The 22146-nt window shown below is 54.7% G+C and overlaps 1 protein-coding gene across 1 annotated transcript in view; it reads right to left on the bottom strand.

Annotated features, from left to right (window-relative positions):
* Nucleotides 1-3421: 3421 nt before the first annotated feature.
* The window catches only part of EPHA10 (EPH receptor A10), a 28615-nt gene continuing 9890 nt past the window's right edge, over nucleotides 3422-22146 (bottom strand). Inside the window, exons 6-17 of the mRNA XM_037149496.2 lie at nucleotides 15400-15533; nucleotides 13697-13868; nucleotides 11338-11446; nucleotides 8159-8220; nucleotides 7886-8011; nucleotides 6615-6800; nucleotides 6105-6166; nucleotides 5664-5867; nucleotides 5239-5388; nucleotides 4809-5002; nucleotides 4022-4177; nucleotides 3422-3926 (exon numbers count right to left, since the gene is read on the bottom strand). Of these exons, the coding sequence (XP_037005391.2) occupies nucleotides 3812-3926; nucleotides 4022-4177; nucleotides 4809-5002; nucleotides 5239-5388; nucleotides 5664-5867; nucleotides 6105-6166; nucleotides 6615-6800; nucleotides 7886-8011; nucleotides 8159-8220; nucleotides 11338-11446; nucleotides 13697-13868; nucleotides 15400-15533 (1670 nt within the window). The 3' untranslated portion in view covers nucleotides 3422-3811. The remainder of the gene's footprint in view (nucleotides 3927-4021; nucleotides 4178-4808; nucleotides 5003-5238; nucleotides 5389-5663; nucleotides 5868-6104; nucleotides 6167-6614; nucleotides 6801-7885; nucleotides 8012-8158; nucleotides 8221-11337; nucleotides 11447-13696; nucleotides 13869-15399; nucleotides 15534-22146) is intronic.

Below are 22146 nucleotides of genomic sequence, written 5' to 3'. Positions count from 1 at the left end.
ACTTTCTGTGGCCGGGACTAAGCAGATAAATATGACACCTTCTCCATACCAGGAACATGAACGGCCCAGCCAAGCTCAACAGAAGCACTAGAAAGTCAACTAAGGACAGCAAGGGCTCATGCAGTACAAGTGTGTGTGCGTGTAGTGTGTGTGCACAAGGCATGGGTGTGCACTCGTGAGGGCTCAGGCGAGGCGCCAGCACTCCTCAGCCCACACCCCTGCCCCACCCTGGTGACCACCTCACCCCACCCCCTCTGTCCTCAGTAGCCCCTCAAACTCAATCCTCTCACCTGGCCAGCTCAATCAAGGTCACTGCAGTGGGCTGAACTCTGGCCTCCCCAAAATTCGTATGAAGCCCTACACCTCCGCCGATACCTCCAGAACTTGACTGGATTTGGAGACAGGATGTTCACAGATGGCACCAAGCTAAAATGAGGCCACCAGGGCAGGCTGACGTGGACTGGTCCGACGTGACTGGTGCCCTTCTAGGAGAGAGGGGAAGCCTGGGCACCGACACTGACAGAGGGGAGACCACGTGGACACCAGGGACAGAGCCACCCACAAGCCAAGGACAGCAGCCTGGAGCAGGCCCCTCCCTAAGTCCTCAGAAGGAGCAGACTCTGCCGACACCTTGGTCTTGGACTTCCAGCCTCTAGAACTGTGGGATAACAAATTCCCGTTGTTTAACCGCCAGGGGTACTCCGTGACCGCAGCCCCGGAGGACGCACCCAATCACTGCACACCCACACCGATAGCCCCTCTTCCCCCCTTCTCACCTGGCCTCTGTGCATTTAACACCAAAACTTGCTTTTCCTCTGGCTCTGGCATGACTCCATCCTGGCTCCTCTCACTGCTCCCTCAGCTTCTGTCTCTGCTCTTCTTCCTCCAGCTGCCCCCCAGGGTCAGAGTGCCCCCAGAGCTCCTCTTCCTCCACCGGCCAGCCCAGGTAACCTCATTCTCCCCGCGGCTTCTGCCCCCACCTGCAAGCTGATGACCCTCAAAGCTCTGCCTCCGGCTCACACCTGTGCCAAGTTCCAGACTGAGCATGCGCCCACGTCCTACACATCTCTGCCTGTGTGTCCCGCCAGATCTCAAATCACATCCAACACCAAGCTAGTCATTCCCTGACCTCCCCTCACACCCCTGCCCAGCCTGCTACTCCCTCCCCACATGCTGTCTACCTCAGGGGATGGCACCACCACCACCGGAGTGTTACCTCCTCCTGGAAGCCTTCCTTGGTTTACTGCTCCCGAACTGGGTGACATCCTTCTCTACACCCCCCAGGCTACCTCGTGCTTGCCCCCATGGAGACCCTGATCACACTGTCCTGTGATGTTTCCTAAACATGCCCCCCACTAGACTGGGGACCTTCTGTGGCAGGGGCAGTCTAATTAGTCTCTAGGCAGCGAGATTTCAAACACGTACTCTGGAGCCCCTCTACGTGGGGCAGGGGTAGGGACCCTCCCACACAAACTACTTAATGGTGAAACAACTGTCAGTGAAGGAGGCACCAAGTCACAGACAAGTTTTTATTACTGTGCCTTGCATATAGAACCCAAAATTATAAAAACATCTCCAGCACGGATCAAAGGAACCACCTCCCCAACGGGCCCCTCCCCTCCCTGGGTGGGCTCAGACAGCGTAGTGGGGGGTTGCAGGCCCCTCCCGCTGTCCAGTGAATAAGTTCCATATAAAAATAGATCTGTAGCGGGCGCCCGGAGAGCCATCAGCTCCCATCACACTAGCACCCGTGTGGGGCCGAGGCCGGGCCCCTCAGGACTCTGGGACCTCGCTCCAGTGGAGGGAGGTCTACCCTGGACACCGAAGTCCTGCCGATGGGGGCCCCTCTGCAGAACGGCTGGTGGGGAAGGGGACTTTGACCTTCAGAGCGTGACTGCTGGAGCCGAGGCTCCTCCACAAGACAGGACGCTGGTCCTCACGCCACGTCCTCTCCAGGCTTCCCGGGAGCAAGGGTCTGGGGTGCAGAGCCTGCAGGACACCTGGCATGGGACCCTCTAGCCCTGTCAGAGATGGAAGCGGTATCTGGGTCTCCCCAGTACCTCCGGAGTCACTGAAACGGGGCAGGTGCCCAGAAAACAGGAAGAAGGGTGGGGGGACCCTAAGGAGAGAAGAGCTGCCGGGGCCAGGCCAAAGGCACTGCTGTGAGGCACCATCCCCCACCAAGGGGTGCTCCCCAAAGATGCACTGCATCTTCCAGCCTCTGGGCTCCACCTTTGGTTAGCCGCTCTGCTTGGACTCCTCTTGGCCTAGGCCCTCCATCTTGGCCTGCTGACCACTTCGTCCACCCGAAAGAAAGAGCCCTCCCCCGCCTTTAGGGCCCTGTTCAACTTCCGAGTTGGCTTCTCAGCCAAGAAGGCTCTCCAGACACCCCTCCACATACACAGGTCAAGAGAGGGGCCAGCGGCTGCCCTAGCGCACCAGCCCACAGACCCCAAGGTCTCCCATGGGGCCCGGGAGCCCCAAGTTGGAAGTAGCCTTGGGCGCTTCCTGGTGCCTGAGATCATCGCCCCACCAAGGGCTGGCTCTGTGTCTCATTCACCCCTTTCCTCCAGCCCTTGGCTCCTCCTTCCAGCCCGCCCCACCCGGCCACAGGCAAACCCAGGAGGCATGCCGGGAGTAACCTGGAAAGACAGCCCCGTGGCCCTATCCAGATCCAGCTGCCTTCCTCCTGTGCTACGAAAGTGTGGTCTCATCATCACCACTGCTTGGGGGAGCCCTTCTGGACAAGGAACTCTGCAGCCAGCTCAGTGTGCCCACTTCCGTCCGAGGCCCGCAGAAGCCCCAGTGGGGAGGTGCTCCTCGGAGGCTGGGCGGCGGCCAGGGATGGAGTGCTCCCCGGAGCTCCCCTCAGAGTGGCCCTGGCTGCCCCGGGAAAGAGTGGTGGTGTCCCAGGGCGGGACCAAGGCCTCCTTCCAGAGCCAACCTCACCCCAGGGCAGGGCGCTGGGCCAGCTGGTTCTGACCCAGGCCTGGCTCTGGCTCCTCACTGGGCCCTGCTTGGTCTTCCGCACCTGTACACTGAGTACTGGACCAGCCAGAGAGACAAGGTCCATCTCTGAGAGTCTCTCTGTCACCATCCCTCCAGGTTGGACAACAAACTCTGGGGTCCCTCGGGGGAGAAGACATCTCCCCTCATGTCCCTCCCAGGAGTCCAGCCAGCGAGTTTACAAAAGGAATGCGAAGGGGAGGCCAGTGGGGCCTCAGGGAGCACCAGGGCTTGCGTGGCCCCGCCGCCAGGACCCTCATCCTGAGCTGTCAGCCCAATGGCAAGGGAGGCAGAAACCGGCCCCTGAGCTCTGCTGCCTGGGCCTTGGGACCAGTGCCCAGACAGGGCTGAGCCCCAGCACCAGAAGCTGAGGACCCTGCCCCTACAGGCCCCTCCAGGATGGGCTGCCAGGCAGCTGTGGCTGCTGCCGAGCCCACTGACAGCCCAGCAGGGACTCGAGCTGCCTGCTGGCCCGTGGGTCTGCGGGATGGTGGGGCAGGCCCCAGAGCTCCAGTGCATGTGGAAGACAGAAGGGCAGGGGCCTGGTGATTTAAAGCTATGTCTTTCCTCCCCACCCAGCCCCACCTCAGTGTCTCAGACCCTGCATCTTCTCAGGCTGTTCTGTCCAGGGCCCCTCTCCAGGGGGACTGAGTCAGCCAAGGTGTTCAGACTGGGGAAAGTGGGAGGAGTAGGCAGTGAAATGGGGGAAACTTCCCCACAAGTGGAGTGCAGCTTGCCCGGGGGGGGCTTGTCCAAGCAGCGTCTGGAGCCCCCTGGGGTCCTGGCCCAGAAGAGTGAGGGCTGCTCACACCTGCACGCCCTGGCCCTGCAGCTGGAGCACTCGTGCCTGCAGGGCGCTGATCCCGCTGAGGAGGGCCTCCCGATGCTCCGCCGACGAGATGCCCAGGCCTGCCAGGTCCCTGTGCAGACGGACTGGTCAGACCCAGCTGGCTCAGCCCCACCTTTTGCTCTCCCTCTCTCGGCCTCGACAGGGCCCCTGGGTTCCCAGACTCACTGCGCGGTCATGGCAGCCACGGCCTCCAGGCTCCCGTAGCCAGCCGCGGCGAAGCTGTCCTTGTAGCGGCCCAGGTCCAGGGCCTCCAGCCACGCGCCCACAGAGCCGAAGGAGGGGAAGGTGGAGAAGGCACGGTCCGCCAGCGGGGTGGGAGGCCTGGGGCAGAGCAGCAGTAGCCGTGAACAGCAGGGATCTGCTGCCCAGACCCAGTCCCTCTTCTGAGGACAGGCCAGCTGCAGAAGGACAAGGGGCTGGGAGGCGGCTGGCCCCGGACAGGCCTGGCTCACTTGGGTGCTGCGTGTTCTCAGAGTGGGTGCGTGCTCAGCACGCTCACGGCTCGGCACACTCAGGCAGGTACGGAGCGAGCTGCCCCTGAGCCAGCCAAATGGACCAGGAGTGTCTGGAATAGTCTGGGGGCAGGACATACCCAGGACAGTTGGGGAGGCAACCCGTAATTTGGGACAACTCATACTAATTTCACTCATTTGTACTTACTGGAACTACGAATTAGTTAGGACTGCTACCACAGATATGTATCCAACTGTCACTGTCCCTGGGATCTGTGAGCAAAGTCCAGGACAAGCAGAAGTGGCTAGGATGGATGGAAGGTTCCAGGAGCCTAAGGCAGGTGGGAGTATTAGATCTACCTGGGGCGGCTGGTGAGCAGTCATACCAGGACAGGTGGGGTAGGAGGGACAGGGCCTTTGTACTGGGCCATGGGGGAGGCGCCCACGGACAGGTGAGAGGTCAGCATGCCTGCCACGGTTGGGGAAAGGTGGGAATATACCTTGGACAGGCGGCTGTAGCACACTTCGGGGGTTCTGGGTCCTGCACCATCTTGCTCAGGATGCTGTGGATCTGGGAGAACCTGGGCCGCTCACCTGGGTCCTTCTGCCAGCAGTCAAGCATCAGTCGGTGCAGGGGGGAAGGGCAGTTCCTGGGGGGCGGCAGCCGGAAGCCATCCTCCACAGCCTTGATTACCTGGGCCATGGGCGTGAGGAGAGCAGGCAGGGGGCCTTACGTCCTCCCAACACACATGCATGTGCACCCACACCCACCCCGTCCGGGAAGACGCAAGTGGTAGCCAGGCAGGCCTAGAAACAAACAAACAGTGAAGAGGAACCTGGGGCTGGAAAGTCAAGGGGCAGGAAACTGGGGGCTGAGGTCAGAGGGCAAGAGGGTCAGAAGGCAAGAAGCTGGAGCCACCAGTCACTCACGTCTTGGCCAGACATGTCCCAGTAGGGCCGCTCCCCGAAGGCCATCACCTCCCACATGACAACGCCAAAGCTCCACACGTCACTGGCAGAGCTGAAGTGGCCAAACTGAAGCGTCTCGGGGGCAGCCCACAGCGCCGGGCTGCGGCCACTCTGGGCAGGCAGGCGGGCAGGTCAGGCTCAGGGAGGGACAACCCGCAGGTTTCCCTCCCCACGGGGTCCCCGATGGAGCCCCACCCACCACCCTCCCAGCTGCACATCGGGAGAAGGGACACAGGCTGGCCACAAGGTGGTGTCCACGCTGGCATTTATGCCGGACCAACTGGGTGGAGGGGCAGGGAAGGGGCTGGAAGTGGGGCAGCAGGGACCCGGGGGCAGTCCGATGGGAAACAGAGGAGCGGGCTTGCCTGGGGCGAAGGACTCCTTACCATGGTGGTATAGACGGCCTCTGCCCGGTCCCGAGGTCCCCGCCCGAAGCCGGAAATCTTGCAGAGAAGGCCACTGCTGACCAGCACCCGGCGGGCAGCCAGGCCCCGGTGAACGTAGCCCATCTCCGACAGATACTTCATGGCTGATGCCAGCCCGGGCAGCAGCCCCAGCAGCTGCCCAGCCGCCATCTGGCCCTCGTGCCGCTGAGGGAGAGGGAGAGATGGGGGCCGGGGCCGCACGCCCGCTCCCCTGCTGCTGCACGGCCCCAGGGAAGTCACGTCGCCCTCACTAGGCTTCAGTCTGCCCTGCGACCCACCGGGCTGGCCCGGCCAGTGGGCACCTTCTCAGGGGATGATGCTGACTCCAAGTCCCGACAAAGAGAAGAGTAAGGGGCCCAAAACAACAAGGTCATTTCCACCCCCAGGGCCCACACCACTCACCCTAAGGAAGCCGTCCAGGGCCCCAAGGCTCATGTACTCGGTCACGATCATCAAGGTGCTTCCTGTGCCCAGGGACGGAGAGGCACACGGGCTGTCTGCTCCCCAACCGGCACGTGTCCCCCACCTGGCCCTGACCTGGGCCTAGAAGGCCGGAACCACGACCACACCCCCTAATTGTGTCACCCTCCGTTGGGGCCCAGGACCCCCCATGCTGACGGACAAAAGAGGAGGTGGGCAAAGGCCAAGGTCAGGAGCTGCAGTAAATTTGCTAACACAGATCACCCAGGGTCCAAGCCATCCTTCCCACAGAGTGTCACCACAAGTCAGAACCGTAAGTGGCTCACGGTCCGAGGGGCCACCCTGAGTCAGTGAAGAACAGCTGAGACCTTCCCTCCACGCTGGGCATTTAGGGGCTCCCTCTCACAGCTAAGGAAAGGGCCTCGGGGCACAGGGGCACCCCGCCTCCCGCCTTGTTGTTTTCACCCCATACTCGCGGAACACCGGGCCTACCTCGGGTGACGACACCCTCCAGCCGCACGACGTGGCTGTGGTCGAACTGACCCAGGGTGAGGGCCTCGGCCAGGAAGCTGAGTCTCTGGGCATCGGAGCAGCCTTCCCTCAGCGTGTGCACAGCTACAGGGAGCCCCTGGCGGCCGGGGAGCTGCAGGTGGCCGCAGCAGAGCTCCCCAAACCGCCCTGTGGGGAAACAGCGCTTCAGACACCGCCCTGGAGGCTGCTGCCTTGGCCAGCCCGGCTGGCTGGGCGAGCTGAGGAGAGAGCAGCTTCTGGGTCATGAGCTGTTTTTGGCCTGGGGCTCGGAGCTCCTGGGCTCATTCAGGTCGTGATAAACTGAGCACCAGCAGAGGAACGTGGTTTTCCTTTCTCCTGCCCTCTGCAGCCTCAGTTTCCTGCTGTGTGAAACGAGGGGAGGGGGGATGATTCCTCCCCGCCTACCTCAGCGGGAGGTCCAGAGCCTCGGAAAGAGGACTCTGTGTGTGCCAGCACGTCAGGGGCTACTGCAGCCCAGTGTGGCCCAGGAAGGGTGACAATTGCATCCATTCTGCCACACTGCCCCTCCCTGGCTCCTGCCCAGTGTCAAGGCTTAGAGTCTGGTTCCTGGTGACAGTGGCTGCCTTCTCTGAGCACAGGAGTTGAGGGTGTGCAGACAGGAAGAAGCAAGCCAGGAGCTGACCATGAGGGGCAGAGCACCCACTGAGAGCCAGGCCGTGCGCCGAGCCTGTGAAGCCCCTGTGTCAGCCCGTTTGAGGCAGATATCAGGCCCATTTCATAGGTGAGAAACTGAGGCTCAGAGCAGAAGAAGGAAGTGCCCCTGATCACGCAGCTAGTTAGTGACAGAGCCAGAACTAGAACTCAGGTACATCTGGCCCCCGGGCTTGCAGAGGCCCCTCCCCACTGCCCCACGAAGGCCTGGATGAACGTTCTGCCAGCGGCCAGCTCTGAAAGGGCCTGTATGGAGACATCCCAGTGACCCTGGGGACTGGGAGAAGGTAGGAAACAGAGCCCTCTGCCATCTCTTTACCTTGGAGCCTGGGTGGCGAAGGTGCAGCTTGATGTGGAGGTGGGGCCTCCTGGGCAGAGTGGGGACAGGGGTGAAGGTGGGGCTTCTAGAATCAGAGTGGGGCAGAGTGGGGGGTGGGACTTCTAGAGTGGGCGGGGCTGGGGCACAGGCAGAGCCCCCCCTGTCCCCCTGCCCCCTTGCCCCCCCCCCCGCCTGCCCTGCTGCCCCAGCAGGGACAAGGCTTCCTGGATGCCCAGCTTGCCTGTTCCAAGGCTCTTCTCCACGGTGACACTTTTGGCATCCAGCTCCTTGGCAAACAGGTGAACAGCCTGCAGTGGGTCCCCACAGCTCTGGGGGTCCACGAACGTGCGGCGTGTCGGGACTTTGACTGGGAACACAGGGAAAGAGAGAGATGGTCCTGAAGAAGGGGGCTTCCGTGGCTGGAGGGTGGGGTGTGCAATGGCAGCAAGGAAAGGGGATAAGGAGTGAGGTGGGGGGACGCCCACCCCACCCCAAGCAGGCCCAGACAGCTCACAGTGGAAATACAGCTCCTCCTCATCGTGGGCGTCCCGACCTCCTTTGCCATAGCTGCAGGGCCTGGGGATGTAGGGGGTGCAGAGTCATTCCTTGAGCCAGGCTGCCCCAGCCCTTCCCATTTCACCAGCACCCAGGGTGGCACCTCTTCAAAAGGACGAGGTCTGTGCCCCAGGGGAGGGACCTTCTTGTTTTGCTGGTTTGAACCCAGCAAATACATAGGTAATCCTAGCACCTCACCTAACCCCTCACCCCCACCTGCACGCCTAGGGGTGCATGCACTTTGAGACGCAGTGCACCTTCTTGCTGCTGGGAAGGTGCCCAAATCTACACCCCTGACTTGAAGTTCCAGCTGCCTCCCACCCCAGCCCCGCTGCAGGTGAACAACACAGGCAGGCCCCACACGCAGGTCTGGCCGGAAGCATCATTACTGAGAGGCAACCTCGGCCCACTCGCAGGGCCAGCGGAGAAGGGCTGTGCGCTGTGGAACACCACAAAGGGCCCTGACCCCTTCCCGGGGCCACGGGACGGTGTCCTGAGGCAGAGGCAGCTGTGGGACTAAAGGACTTCAGGGCAATCGACAAAGCCGCAGGCCAGGCATCTGGGCCCCCTGAGGCCGGGCCCTGCTGGCCCAGATAAAGGCTGGGCTTCCATTCCTAGCAGAGGAGCGCCCCAAGGGAATTCGGAGCAGGGGCCTGCCATGACGCCATTCGCATTTCAGAAAGATCGTCCCAGCTGTTGCTGTCTCCCTGCCAGTGGTGGTGCTGGCTCAGGCTCAGGCCAGGTGGGGTGGGGGGGTGACAGTGGAGAGGAAAGGGAGAGAACTCAGACATTTAGGTGGCAGGGCCACGGGGCTTGGAGACTGCTAGAAGGCAGAAGGGGAGCGGGGGAAGGCTTGCCCAGCAGAGTTGATGGTGCTACCATTCACCAAGACTGGGGCAGGGTGGCGATGAAGGGCACATGTGTGGACACTTGAATTTGCAGGGACTACGGGGTAAGCAGGGTGGGCCAGCGAGGAGGGAGCTGGACGTGTGTGTGTGTGTGCTGTGGACATACGAATTCAGAAGCTATGAGAAGTGGGACCAGGAACAAGTCTGAGGACCCCAACATTTAGAGACTGGGGAGGAGAGAGGGAAGCCAAGGAGACTGCAGAGAACCGCCAGAGAAGTCAAAAATAAATAAAGGGAAATCGGGGTGGTGATATCACAGGGACCAAGGAAAGGCAGAGCAGGGGTCCGGGGAAGGCCAGAGTGGGGGGACTAACGGAGGCTGCAGGGAGATGGTCCCCATGCTAAGCCCTCAGTAAGCGTTAGATGTTATGTGGGGGGGGGGCATTATAAACAGTACAAGTTCCTGGGTTGTGACAGGGAGTGGGTTCAGGTCCTAGGTAGGAGGAAGGCACCCCCTCTGGAGCAAACGGAGGGAAAGGGTGGCTGTGGAGACAGGCAGACGTGCGGACCTGGTGGGCAGAGGGCGAGGGGCTCGCGGTGCCGATAAAGAGCAGGGCCGCAGGCAGCGGGAGTGGCTGAGGGAACAAGCCTCCAGGAGAGGGAGCCCGCAGGGCAAAAGTAGAAGTGGCTTGATATTTGGGGCAGCGACCGAGTAAGGATGGGGGGTGGTGTGGAACAGAAGCGAAGGTCCTTGGGAGTAAGGAAGTCAAGGAACCCAGAGGCCAGGGACTGGCGCTGGCCACACCCAAGCTACACTAGTCGCTCAGCATGGTGGCAGGACGTCCACGGAGGCGGGGACATTCAGGAGAGGGGGGCAGAGATGAAGAGAAGGGAGACAGGCTGAGTGGATGGAGGCATGGCAGCGAAATCGAGAAGCTTCCCCTGGAAGATGCCCTCCGGCGGGGTGAGCCAGGATAGACAGAGGAGGGAAGTGGAGGGGAGGGGACCATGGCACAGAGCAAGTTCCGAAGAGCCCCGGACAGGAGTGGGTGCGTGGTGGAGATGCTGAGGTCTGCTACACTGCAGCTGCCTGCTGGAGGAGTCTGCCCCCAGGCCCCTTGCTCGGCACAGATGGCTGGTGCTCCCCACCTCACTGCCGTTTGACCTTGAGCAGGTTTTGAAACGCACTGCCACCCCCTGGCTCCCTCTGCCTGCCTAGTACACCTGTCTCCGGGCACTCCCCGGGTGGGTGGCAGCTGCTTGGGCTGGCTGCAGAGTCTCCCCTTTCCTCCTTCGGCCTTGCTGAGCCCCCAGACTCATGGCCAGGACACAGTGCTCTAGGTTCCTGTCTGTGGCTGCTTTTCCAACAGGTCCAACATAGGAGCCTGCAGTTCTGTGCGGAGGGAGCCACTCCTCCTGTCCTGTCCTGCCCTCCTGCCGCCCCCGTCCCCCACCCTCTGGGCCCAGGTGGAGCTAGGTCCCCTCCACCTGTCACTTTCTGTGCCTCATCCAAGGGCAGTCAGTGCCAAATGAATGTTCACTGTCCCCCCAGTGCGGAGGCAGTTCCAGTGCTGACTGACTTGTGGCTCTCAGGCCTATTTCTCTCCTCCATCTCGAACTCCAACCCTCTGCACACAGAATTTCCAAGGCCTCAGACCTTCTGAGCTCCGCCCCATCCTGGTACCTGCTTGGGGGAGCCCGTGCCAGGAGGCTTCCGCTGTGTGCGAGAGGACTGGGATCTTCTCCTGCCAGACTCAGGAGCCACAGCTTTCCCTTCCTCTGCCTACTCTCCTGCAAGCTTCCTTCTGCTGGGGGTGGGGGTTTCTGGTTTATAAGCCCCACACCCCACACCCTCCTCCCTCACATGCGCGCGTGCACACACACACACACACACACACACCACAATTAATGCCTTTCTTCCCTTTGCCCATGTTCAAGGGCCTCAGGACCCCTTGTGGGCAGGGGCTGGGGGCCTCTGAGCGCCTCAGGAGAACCCTAATCACACTAGAGCAGCCGCAGCTTGATTCCATCCTCAGTGATGCCTTCTGACATTTAATGAGTTAAGGAGCTAAATCCCCTTCATCCCGGAGCGGCTGAGCTAGCTGCAGTGCCGGCTGCCGCAGCAGCAGTAAGGGGGGAGGGGCTGGGATATGCTAGCCATGCCTGTATCTCTACAGTGTGCTTGCGTGTGCAAACCTGCATGTGCACAAATGCTGGCATAGATATAGGTGTCTGTGAGCACAGGGACATGCCTCACCAGAGGTCAGCCAAGCTTGGACCAGCCACCTACCTCCTCCAAATGGCCAGCACACTCATCACAGAGCCCAGGACAAGGATGGCTGAGATGGTCACCACAGTGACGACCACTGCGGGGCTCTGGTCCCTGGAGCCTGAGGCAGCTGGGAGGAAAAGCAGGAGGTTGAGGCTGGCAGAGGACGGGGCTGCTGGGTAAGTGTCCTCAGCCCACAGCAGCAGGACTCCCGCAGCCCCTCTGCCTCCCAGCAGCAGAGCCGCCTCGGCAGTCCCGCCAAACCCGGTGGCACCTGGAGCTTCCTCTTCGCCTGGGGCCAGGGCGCCTCCCCCTGCAGCCCAGCTCTGAGAGACAGGGGCAGGGCTCCGGACGGACAGGCCTGGTACTCCCTTTTTGCCTTTCAGCTGCACAATGAGAGACTTAAGGTGGCTCTGCAGGGGGAACGGCCCCTGTCTGAGCTCCCCAAGTACCCAGCGAGACTATTCCCCAGCAATTATAGCAAAAGTAAACATTTAACGCACACTTACTCCATTCAAGACACTGTGCCACGTGCCTGAACTGAATGACCCTATGTCATCAGCACAACAGGCCAGTGAGGTGTCACTGTCTCTACGTTTCAGGTGAGGAAACTGACACAGAGAGAAGTTGTGTCATTTGCTGAAGGTCACGCTGCTAATAAATAATGAACCTAAAATCTGAATTGGATTCCCAAAGCCACTGCTCCGGATTATTTCACCAAGGGAGAGGTCAAGAGGACCCCGAGCTCTCGGCCCTATCTGTCCATCCATCCATCCATCCATCCATCCGTCCATCCATCAGACAGTCCCCCCGGCACTGGGCAGAAAGCAATGAATAGTCAGAATCCGTGCCTGGAGGCCTGTGCCAACCTCTGGGAAAGACAGAAACGGAACCTGAACTGAACGGGAACAGAAACAGAAAGGGGCAGGGCCGAGCTGAGGAACGGTCATTTCCTCCTAAAGCCTTCGCGGAATGCAGCAAAAGCGATGGGAAGTCACTTCCAAGATCAGGCCACAAGAGACAGGCTTCTGTCTTGGGTGCCTTCTTGCTCGCTCACAGTGTCTGAAAGAATCGACTTGCTGTGTGATGAGTAGACCTACGGAGAAGCCCGCGAGGCTTGCCTCCACCAGAGAGCCGGCAAGAACCTGAGCAGGAGACACAGTCTCCCCCCGATTAAGCCCTGAGATGACTGAGACCCCAGGGGACACCCTGATGGCGGCCTCGTGAGAGGCCCTGAGTCAAGTGGCCCCCGGTTAAGCTGCACCTCTACCCCTGACCCACAATAACAAATGTTTATTTTCAGGGGCTAAGTTTCAGGGCAATTTGTTATGGAACAACAGAGTGTTGAAACCTGGTCTTTCATTCCCCACAACCCTGATTTGGGGTCACAGCTCACTGGGAAAAAATGCTGTACAGATTAGGAGGCGCACCCTCCTACCTCACCCTTCCCTGTCCCAGCCAGGGCCACAGCAAAGGAGGCTGGGGCACACAGCCGCTGACCAAAAAAGCACCAAACGAATGGAAGTCCTTAGTCCCTGCATCCCCCGCCCCCACAAACACACTCACTGACTCCGGCCAAACCCATGAGCCCGCGTTCAGGTGGCTTCCTCTACCCAACCTGCCTTCCCCGCCCATCTCCACACATCCACACGCTCCCCAGCCTTGAAGACATGGCTCTAATCTCCTTTTGCCAGCACCTGGCTGAGGTCTGGCACAGACGGGCAGTCGAGCAAGAAGCGCTGCCTCCCTTCCCAGAACTCAAACTCCCCCAACATTTTATCTCCACCTCCCTTTGGGCTCAGAGCTCTTCCTATCTTGGATTAGACTCATGTAGCAGGTTGGAGAGAATTATTATCTTGACAGCTGGTGCCAGAATGCCTCTTAGGGGGAACTGCCTTTGTCCAGGAAAATACTTTCATGAGCTGCTTGGGATAGATAGAGGTGAGACCCTGAGGGCTGGGTTAGCAGCAGGAGAAATGACAAAAGAGGAAGCTAAATGCTCTCCATGCATCCAGAAAGGGAGTTTGGGGGGGTGGGGAAGAGGAGCCGGGGAGGGGAGCGCAGGGTGGGGGAGGTGGTAGGGCAGTGCTGCGGGGAAACCAGAGCCATTTAGGATCCACGTATCTGATGCTCAGCTCTCGTTTTGTTTTGGTAACAGCCTTACTGAGAGATTGTTCACACACCATCCAGTTCACCATCGAAGGTGGACAATTCTCGTTTTGTTGCTTGTCGCAGTCAAGCCCCGTCACGGCCTCCAGCCTTCAGTGACGTCTGTTTCATACTCTCTCAGGCTCCCTTCATTACACCGACAGTCACCCCTCCCATTTGTCTCCCCGCCCCATCCCCGCCCTGCCCAGGTCCACCGGCAAAGGTCACTTACCCTCCCCTGGGGTCTGCACTTCGATGCTGGGGCTGAAGCTCTGGGTCTCCCAGGAGGGCCCCGGGGAAGCTGCCCGGATCTGAAAGACGTAGCGAGTCGCTGGCTTCAAGTTGGTGACGGTGACGGCAGGTGCTGCTGTCTTCACCGTGGAGTAAGTCTGCTCGCTCTGACCCTGGGGAGGGACCGAGAAATGAGGCCCCCGCTCAGGGCCAGCACCAGGCTCCTGGGAAAGTGGTGGTGGGGGGGGGGAGGAATAGGGAGGCAGGAGGGCACTCTTAGCCGGAAGAAGCTGAATCCGCTCATCCTGGGGGTTCCACAGGCTTCTTCCAAAGGATCCCCAACCCTTTCCCCAGGTTTTGGTGGCAGATGACTTACAGAAAAGGTTCTGGTTTGGATGTCAACTGTAGATGAAGGACTCTACAGCTGCACACTAATCACAGCCCTGGCGCTGTCTGGTGGCCATCTCCTTAGCATGGCTTCACCGGAAAACCTCACTGGGGCCTCCTTTACATTCACCCGTGTCTTCGTACCATATTGAATCATAAGTTACATAGGGCTATTTTAATTTTCTGTATTTTCTAAGCCTCTAAGCCTTTCTGACTATATATGTATAATTGAAAAATGCATTAAAATTTCACCTGAAATTTTATGAAGTTGGGGCAGAAGGCTGCCCACACTGAGTGTGGGGGAGGGCTGGCCGCTGAAAGCTGAACTTCGGTTTTGCGGTTTTGCTCCCCGCTGCTGCAGCAGGAAGCTCTCCTGCCTGTGGGCGCCTCCTCGGGAAGAGGTGGGAGAAACTCCCGCCTTGCCCATCAGCCTCCTCTTTCCCTCCCACCCGTGACCCTCACGGAAGAAAAACAGGCATCTATGCACTACAGGCTTATTCAGGTAACAGCAGGACACTGGTTGCAGGGGACAGAGGCACACCAAGTTCCACAAGGACGGTGCGTGGGCGGAGGCCTGCTCTCACACTGGCACAGTGCAGCAGGCTCTCGGACAGTGACGTCCTGGGGCTTCGGGCTGGCTGGTAACTAACCGTGATGGCGTTCAGAGCCCCCACTGCTTGTCACGGGGGGAGTGGAGTTGGGAATTACTTAAGCAGAGCTGCGTGGATCAGCAGGAGCACTGTTCGTGTTTACTATTATTTTAAAGTGATGTTACATATCCTTTCTATCAGTAAAATTGTAACAACAACTCGCACATTCACGGTTCCGGAGGGCCGACTGTCAAACACTTGCCCGCGCACTGCTGAGCCCCAGTGTGCGCCTGACTGCACAATGTGCTCCGACAGTCACACATTTTTGTAAAAGTTGAGATCATATAATATTTCTGCATTTTTTCTTAAAAGAGTCGCCAATTGTATGTCTACCATCGGGGCACACAAAATCTGGATCTGCCCCTGGAGAAAGCTCTTTGTCAACTGTGAACACTGGGCAAACATGGTGGAAGTGAAGATGGTGGCTAGTGATGAGCAGACCACTTCAGGGAAAGAGGAAGAGCAGGGGAGCCCATGGCATGCACGGCGCATGAAGGAACCGCAGCCTGGAAGGCCACTGGGGAGGCCTGTGGGTAATGCTTAGAAAGACAGTGAGAAGGGCTCTTCCCGGGAGGAGACGGTGGAGAAGAGGAGAAGGGGAAGCGGGTGGGAAAGGGGGACAGCAACGGGGCATGCAGCACCGGATTCCTCCCAGACCCTGACTCACCTTCTCGTAGTAGCGGATCTCATACTCTGTGCCATTGACCCCAGGGGGTCCAGCGGGGATAGGCTCCCGCCAGGACAGGGACACACTCTGGGGTTCCACTCGGTCCCTGCGAATCTCATCCTCCTCCCAGGGCCCTTGAAAGGAAGTAATGTTGGATTTTTGACCAGGCCTGTAGGGCAAGGCCGGCTGTGGGGGGCTGTGGGGTACGGGGCTGGAAGGGTCAGCAAGGGGAGATTGGGGGCGGGGCTAGGGATGGCTGAGCTGCAGGGCCTAACCAACTGTGGGTGGGGCTATAGGCTCCTAAGGGGCGGGGCCTGAGGGGTAGCGTCTGTGAGAGCAGAGGAGGCCCCTTTCACCCCCGACATAGCTCTCCACTTCAGTGGCTCCTAAGGGGAAAAGTGCCAGGGCTCCTGCTGCTTGCCCATCCCCTACACCTTAGCTCCCCTCGTGGTGGCTAATTCTAATCCCCGCCCAGCTCTTTCTACCTTTTCTGTGGTTTAGAGACATTAGAGAGTATAAGAGGCAGGAAGACCAGCTACTTAACTGTTCTAATGATCTGGTCAAGAGGTAATATACTCAACACACTGGCAATAAAAGGAAACTACCTGTCCTGGCTGGTGTAGCTCAGTGGATTGAGTGTGGGCCTATGAACCAAGGGATCGCGATTAGATTCCCAGTCAGGGCACATGCCTGGGTCACAGGCCAGTTCCCAGCAGGGGATGCACGAGAGGCAACCATACATTGATGTTTCTCTCCCTCTCTCCTTCCCTTCCCCTCTAAAGATAAATAAATAAAATCTAAAGGAAAAAAAAAATGAAACTACCTCAACACAATAAAAGCCACATCTGAAAAGACCACAGCCGATATCTTTTCTTACTCAACAGTGAAAGGTGGAAAGCTTTCCCTCCAAGATCAGGAACAAGACAAGGATGTCTACTCCTGCCACTTTGTTGCAACATAGTATTGGCAGTCCCGGCCACAGCAATTAGGCAAGAAAAGAAATAACAGAAATCCAGATTGGAAAGGAAGAAGTAAAATGATCTCTGTCTATAGGTGACATGACCTCATATAGAGAAAACCCTAAAGACTCCACAAAAACAACCCCATAAAACCCCGGTTATTAGAACTGATAAACAAATACAACAAAAGTGCAGGGCACAAAACCAACACACAAAAATCTACTGCATTTCTATATACTAACCACAAACAGTCTGAAAAGAAAAGTAAGGAAAAAACTTTATTTACAATAACATTAAAAAGAATAAAATACTCAGGAATAAACTTAATGTCAATGGAGAACATTAAGAAAAGCAAACAGGTACTCATGCCTGAACTAAGAAGACAGGGACCACCCCAGGTCACTGCGGAAAGATGGGACTTCACTCCAGCGTGCTGAGCCCAGGGGTTCCAAGAGAGGAGGCTGGAGAGGCAGCTGGGTGAATCCAGAACTCACAAAAGGTGTCTGGGAGGAAGTACAGAGCTACGAGCCACCAGAAAGTGATTGTTGGATGGAACTGCCCAAAGAGGAGGAAAACTTTTAAGGAAGTAAGCCCAAGAAACAACAATATTTAAGAGGCAGGCATGGGGAGGGCTGGGGTGGTGGGGAGGGATGGGGCAAAAAGGCAGAAAACTGTACTTGAACAACAACAAAAAAAATGTTTTAAAAAATAAAGTACTGAAAGTTAAAAAAAAAAAAAAAAAAAGAGGCAGGCAAATGAAGAGGGCATTGAAAAGGAGGAGCCAGAGAGGTTGGAGGAAAACCAAGAGCCACCAAGGTCACAGAAGCCCCAGAGGAGAACATTTAAGAAGCTTCTCACCCTGGCTGGTATAGCTCAGTGGATTGAGTAAAGGCCTGTGAACCAAATAACCGTGGTTCAATTCCCAGGCCAGTGAGGGCGCATGCCTGGGTTGCAGGCCAGTTCCCAGCAGGAGACACATGAGAGGCAACCATACATTGATATTTCTCTCCCTCTCTCCTTCCCTTCCCCTCTAAAGATAAATAAATTACATTTAAAAAATTAAAAAGAAAAAGAAGCTTCTCTCCCACCTCTTTCAGTTATTAGCTCTGGGTCCATGAGCAAGAGCCTCAGTTTCCTCACCCATAGAATGGAAACCATGGTGACCGCTCACAGGCTTGCTGTGAGAATTTTACGAAATAACGAGTATAAGCGCGAAAGCACAACGCTGACACAGAACGAGCACTTGATGCAGGCTGCCAACAAGGGGGGCCAGTGGTCAGCAGTGTCACGCGCTGAGAAGAGATGGGGGTAAGATGGTGATTCAAAGTGCCCTCTGGCTTTAACAATATGAAGTTCCCAGTGACTTCAGGGGACTAAAGGGGAGTTGATGCCAGGTGGGGAGGGGCACAGGGAGTGGGGACAGGGCATATGTAGCTCGTGCTTTGAAAAGTGTGTTCACACAGCTTCCAGTTTTGAATGGTATCCATCTAGCAGCTCCGCCTCTGGTTTTTCTTGGATTTCAGTTAAAATGGAGATACAGAAAGAGTCAAACACCCAGAACATCACCATAAAGTTGTCTTGACAGCTGATTGCCAGAGCAGGGGAGGGCAGAGGAGGAGTGGAGAGGCGTCTTTCTCCCCGTGATAAAGCCAGTGGGACTCGACTGAAAAGTGCAATTGTAGTCAACCCCAGGCTAAGCTGCCCACAGAGTGACATTGCCTCCCAGCCTAAAAATAATTTGAAAGGTCCTGGATCCTTCCTCCCACTGTCTGACCCTTAAAAAATAGCAAAGTCTTTGTCCACTGGACAATGCACAGCCGTCACTCGGCTGCATGGCTGCTTTTCAGGAAAAGTGCTCTTCCTTATCTCCGTGGAGTGCCTCTCAGCTACATCCGCTTGAACACGGCAGCTCCCAGAAAAGATGCGGCATGAGGGGGGTCAAGGTGATGCAGTATCCTAGGAGGCGGCACAGTCCCTTACAGATGCAGATGGACAGCGCAGATAAGAGGCTAGGAACGTCATTTTTCAAAACCACACTTGTTGAAAGCATCAGATGGCTGGGATACAGAGGCAGGAGAAGGTTCCATTTCAGCCCCTCAGAGATTAGATGGAAGCCTCCTAAACCCTGGGGATGGCGCTAAAAACAGCCCGAGCACCTGCTCTCCCACTGCAAATTTGTGATGAGAGTCACCCAGCACTCACATGGGGCCAGGAGTGCAGCAGGCGCTATGGGACACCTGTGTGACGGCCACGTCCCCCTGATGGCCGAGTGCAGTTTTTGATTCAGGGTCTAGTGTCTCCCCCCCATGACTCAAGTTAACTCCGATCGTGCTAAGACATCTATGTGCATTCATTCCCTTTGCCGACGATTGTGTTAGGGTTGGACTTGCAACCCAGCTCTGACCGACAAAAGGAGAAACCAGCTGAGAGAAGGACGATTCTGGAAAAGCTTTCATGCTCTGAAAAAGGTACCTACAAGAAAGAAAGAATTCATTTTCTGTTCTGGATGGTAAGAATGTGCCTATCCACCACCTATAAAATTCTGAAACCTATAAGATTTTATTAACCGATGTCACCCCAATAAATTTAAAAAAAAAAGAAGAAAGAAAGGGAAGAGGAGAGGGGGACACTACATAACAAAAATACTACACCTTTTTTCACCAAAAAACTGCTAGAACTGTTCAATGAACTCAGCAAAGTAGCAGGATACAAAATAAACATTCAGGAATCAGTTGCATTTTTATGTACTGATAATGAATTATCAGAAAGAGAAATAAAGAGAACAATCCCATTTACAATTGCATCACAAAAATAAAATATCTAGGAGTAAATTTAACCAAGGAGGTAAAAAACCTGTATTCAAAAAATTATAAAACACCAAAGAAATAAATTCAAGAAGCTAGGAATAAATGGAAGCATATGCCATGCTCATGAATAGGAAGAATTAACATTAAAATGTCCATACTATAGAAAGCAATCTACAGATTCAATGCAATCCATATCAAAATATCAAAAATGGTATTTTTCACAAAACTAGAATAAGGTAAAAATTTATATGGCACCACAAAGACCCTAAATAGCCACAGCAAAATTTATAAAGAAGTCATACTCCTCAATACCAAAAAAAAAAAAATCTAATTAAAAAATGGGCAGAGGACCTGAACAGACACTTCTCCAAAGAGGACACACAGAGGTCCTAGAGACATATGCAAAGAAGCTAAACATCACTAATCATCAGAGACATTCAAATGTAAACCACAATGACATATCATGCACACCTGTGAGAATGGTTGTCATCAATAAATCAACAAACAACAAATGTTGGAGTGCGCTGTTGGTGGGAATGCAGACTGGTACAGCCACTGTGGAAAACAGTATGGAATTTCCTCAAGAAATTAAAAACAGAACTGCCTTACAACCTAGCAATTCTACTTCTGGGAATATATACAAAGAAATCCAAAACACTAATTTGAAAAGATGCAACACTCCTATGTTCACTGCAGTGTTATTTACAATAGCCAAGATATGGAAGCAACCCAAGTGCCCATCAACAGACAAGTGGATGAAAATGGTGTGGTACATACATACAGTGGAATATTCCTAGGCCATAAAAACAATGAAATCTTACCATTTGCAACAGCATGGATGGACCTAAATGGCATTGTACTAAGCGAAATAAGTCAAACAGAAAGAAAAATACCACATGATTTCACTCATGTGGAATCTGTAGAACAAAATAAACAGAAACAGACTCACAGATACAGCGAACAAACTGACAGTTGCCAGAGGGAAGAGGGGTAAGAGGGCTGGCTGAAGAAGGTGAAGGGCTTCAGAAGTACAAATGGTAGTAACAAAATAGTCACAGGGATGTAAAGTACAGCATGGGGAATACAGTCAATTATATTGTAGTAACTATGTATGGTACTGGGTGAGTAGTTTAAATATTGGGGTACTTTAAAGATTGAGAATTACATCAAATTCCCTGCCACCGCCGTCAGAACAGTGCAGTTCTCAGAGATTTATTCAGGTAGTTTTGCATGCCTTCAAGGAATGTATAATTGTGCTATTTAAATTGTTCCAGAGGAGAAAAAGAGAAGTGATTACTCCTGATAGCTTTTCCAAAGCCAGAATTACTGTACTGCTAGAACTTGACAAAGAACATGATAAAAAACACTACAAAAATCTCTCTTATGTATGTAGATGGAGAAAAATATTAAAATTCAAACAAATTCAGCAAAATATTAAAAGAATAATGCGATCGTATCCAGTAGGGTATCATGTAAAAATGTAGAGAGTTCACACTGAAAATTCCATTAATAGAATTCATCACACCAATAGGTCAAAGGAGATGAAAACACGTGGTCATCTTAAAAGATGCTTAAGAGGCATTTTATAAAATTAACATCCATTCCTGATTTTTTAAAAAAAATTCACTTAAAAGTAGAAGTATTATATGGCCAAGGGGCTTTGGCGGTAGACAGACCCGAATTCAAAGATGGGCTCTACTTACCAGCTGACTGACATGGACACCTCACTTGGCCTCTCGGACCTCAGTTTCCCTGTTTGAAAAATGATTATCAACCCTTTTCAGTGAGTCAGTGTAGGAAGTCGTGTTACATGATGTGGAACACAGAGCAGCACTCAGCCAGTGGAAGCTTAGTATTTTTATCAATAAGTAAAAATAAAGAGTACTTCCTTATTTCTAAATTCAGCTCTATCAAAAGCAACTGGACGGTTAATAGGAAATACCAGATAAAATATTGTACTGCATACAGAATTACACAGACGGGACTTTTTTAGCAGATGGTTCTTGGTGTAGAGATAGAGGCAACAATGATGTGGATGGACAGACGCCAAGGCAGTAACAGTTGTTTGTCTCCGGGTAATGGAATTAGGGGTGCTTCTTTCCCATACTGAATTTTCTAATGTACATGCAATAGCAAATGTGAAATCACAATGGAGATTGTAAAAAACCAGAACTGATGTTCCCGCAAACCAGACAAATTGGGCAATCTTTCCCAAAAGGCAGAGGAAAAGGATTAAGAGCTAAAAATGACAAAGGAAGTGACAAGATTTGAGAATCAGGAAATGGATGTACAACCTAAGGCTTAGAGAAATTCTTAAGATGATACCAGAGCTACCAGAAGTTCTTGTCAAAGCAATAACTAACGTATTTTTTTCTCCAGGAATTAAAAAAAAAAAAGTATGCAGATCAAAAGTTTTACTATGAGCCCTGGCTGGTGTAGCTCAGTGAATTGAGTGCTGGCCTGCAAACCAAAGGATCACAGTTTGACTCCCAATCAGAGCACATGCCTGGGTTGCAGGCCAGTTCCCAGCAGGGGACGCATGAGAAGCAACCATACACTGATATTTCTCTCCCTCTCTCCCTCCCTTCCCCTCTAAAGACAAATAAATAAAATCCTTTAAAAAAGTTTTACTATGTTTCAGCCAAACTCAATGAAAAAAGAGTGATAATAGTTAAATTCTACTTTCATTGGCAGGTTAAGAGTGATGCACACATCTGTGTATTTGTGTGTGTGTGTGCGTGTGTTGTACATATATATAATCTCCAGGTTACTTACGAAAGGATGAAAAACTACCCTGGCCCCGGACTTTCTTCAGTTACAACTACTGGAAGATAGGGAAGCTGAGGGACAAACCAATTATATCTTCTCAGATATGAAAAGACAGAGACCAAACCACTCTTCCTTCTTGCAAAGGATACATGCAGGTGAGCCCCAGCTGAATGAGAGACAACTCAAAAGTAACTTCGAGAATGAGGACAATG

Source organism: Artibeus jamaicensis, unplaced genomic scaffold (genome assembly GCF_021234435.1).
Source record: "Artibeus jamaicensis isolate MK-2021 breed Jamaican fruit bat unplaced genomic scaffold, CSHL_Jam_final scaffold_847, whole genome shotgun sequence".
In the NCBI taxonomy this organism is placed as follows: domain Eukaryota; kingdom Metazoa; phylum Chordata; class Mammalia; order Chiroptera; family Phyllostomidae; genus Artibeus; species Artibeus jamaicensis.
This window is presented reverse-complemented; position numbering and strand designations above follow the sequence as displayed.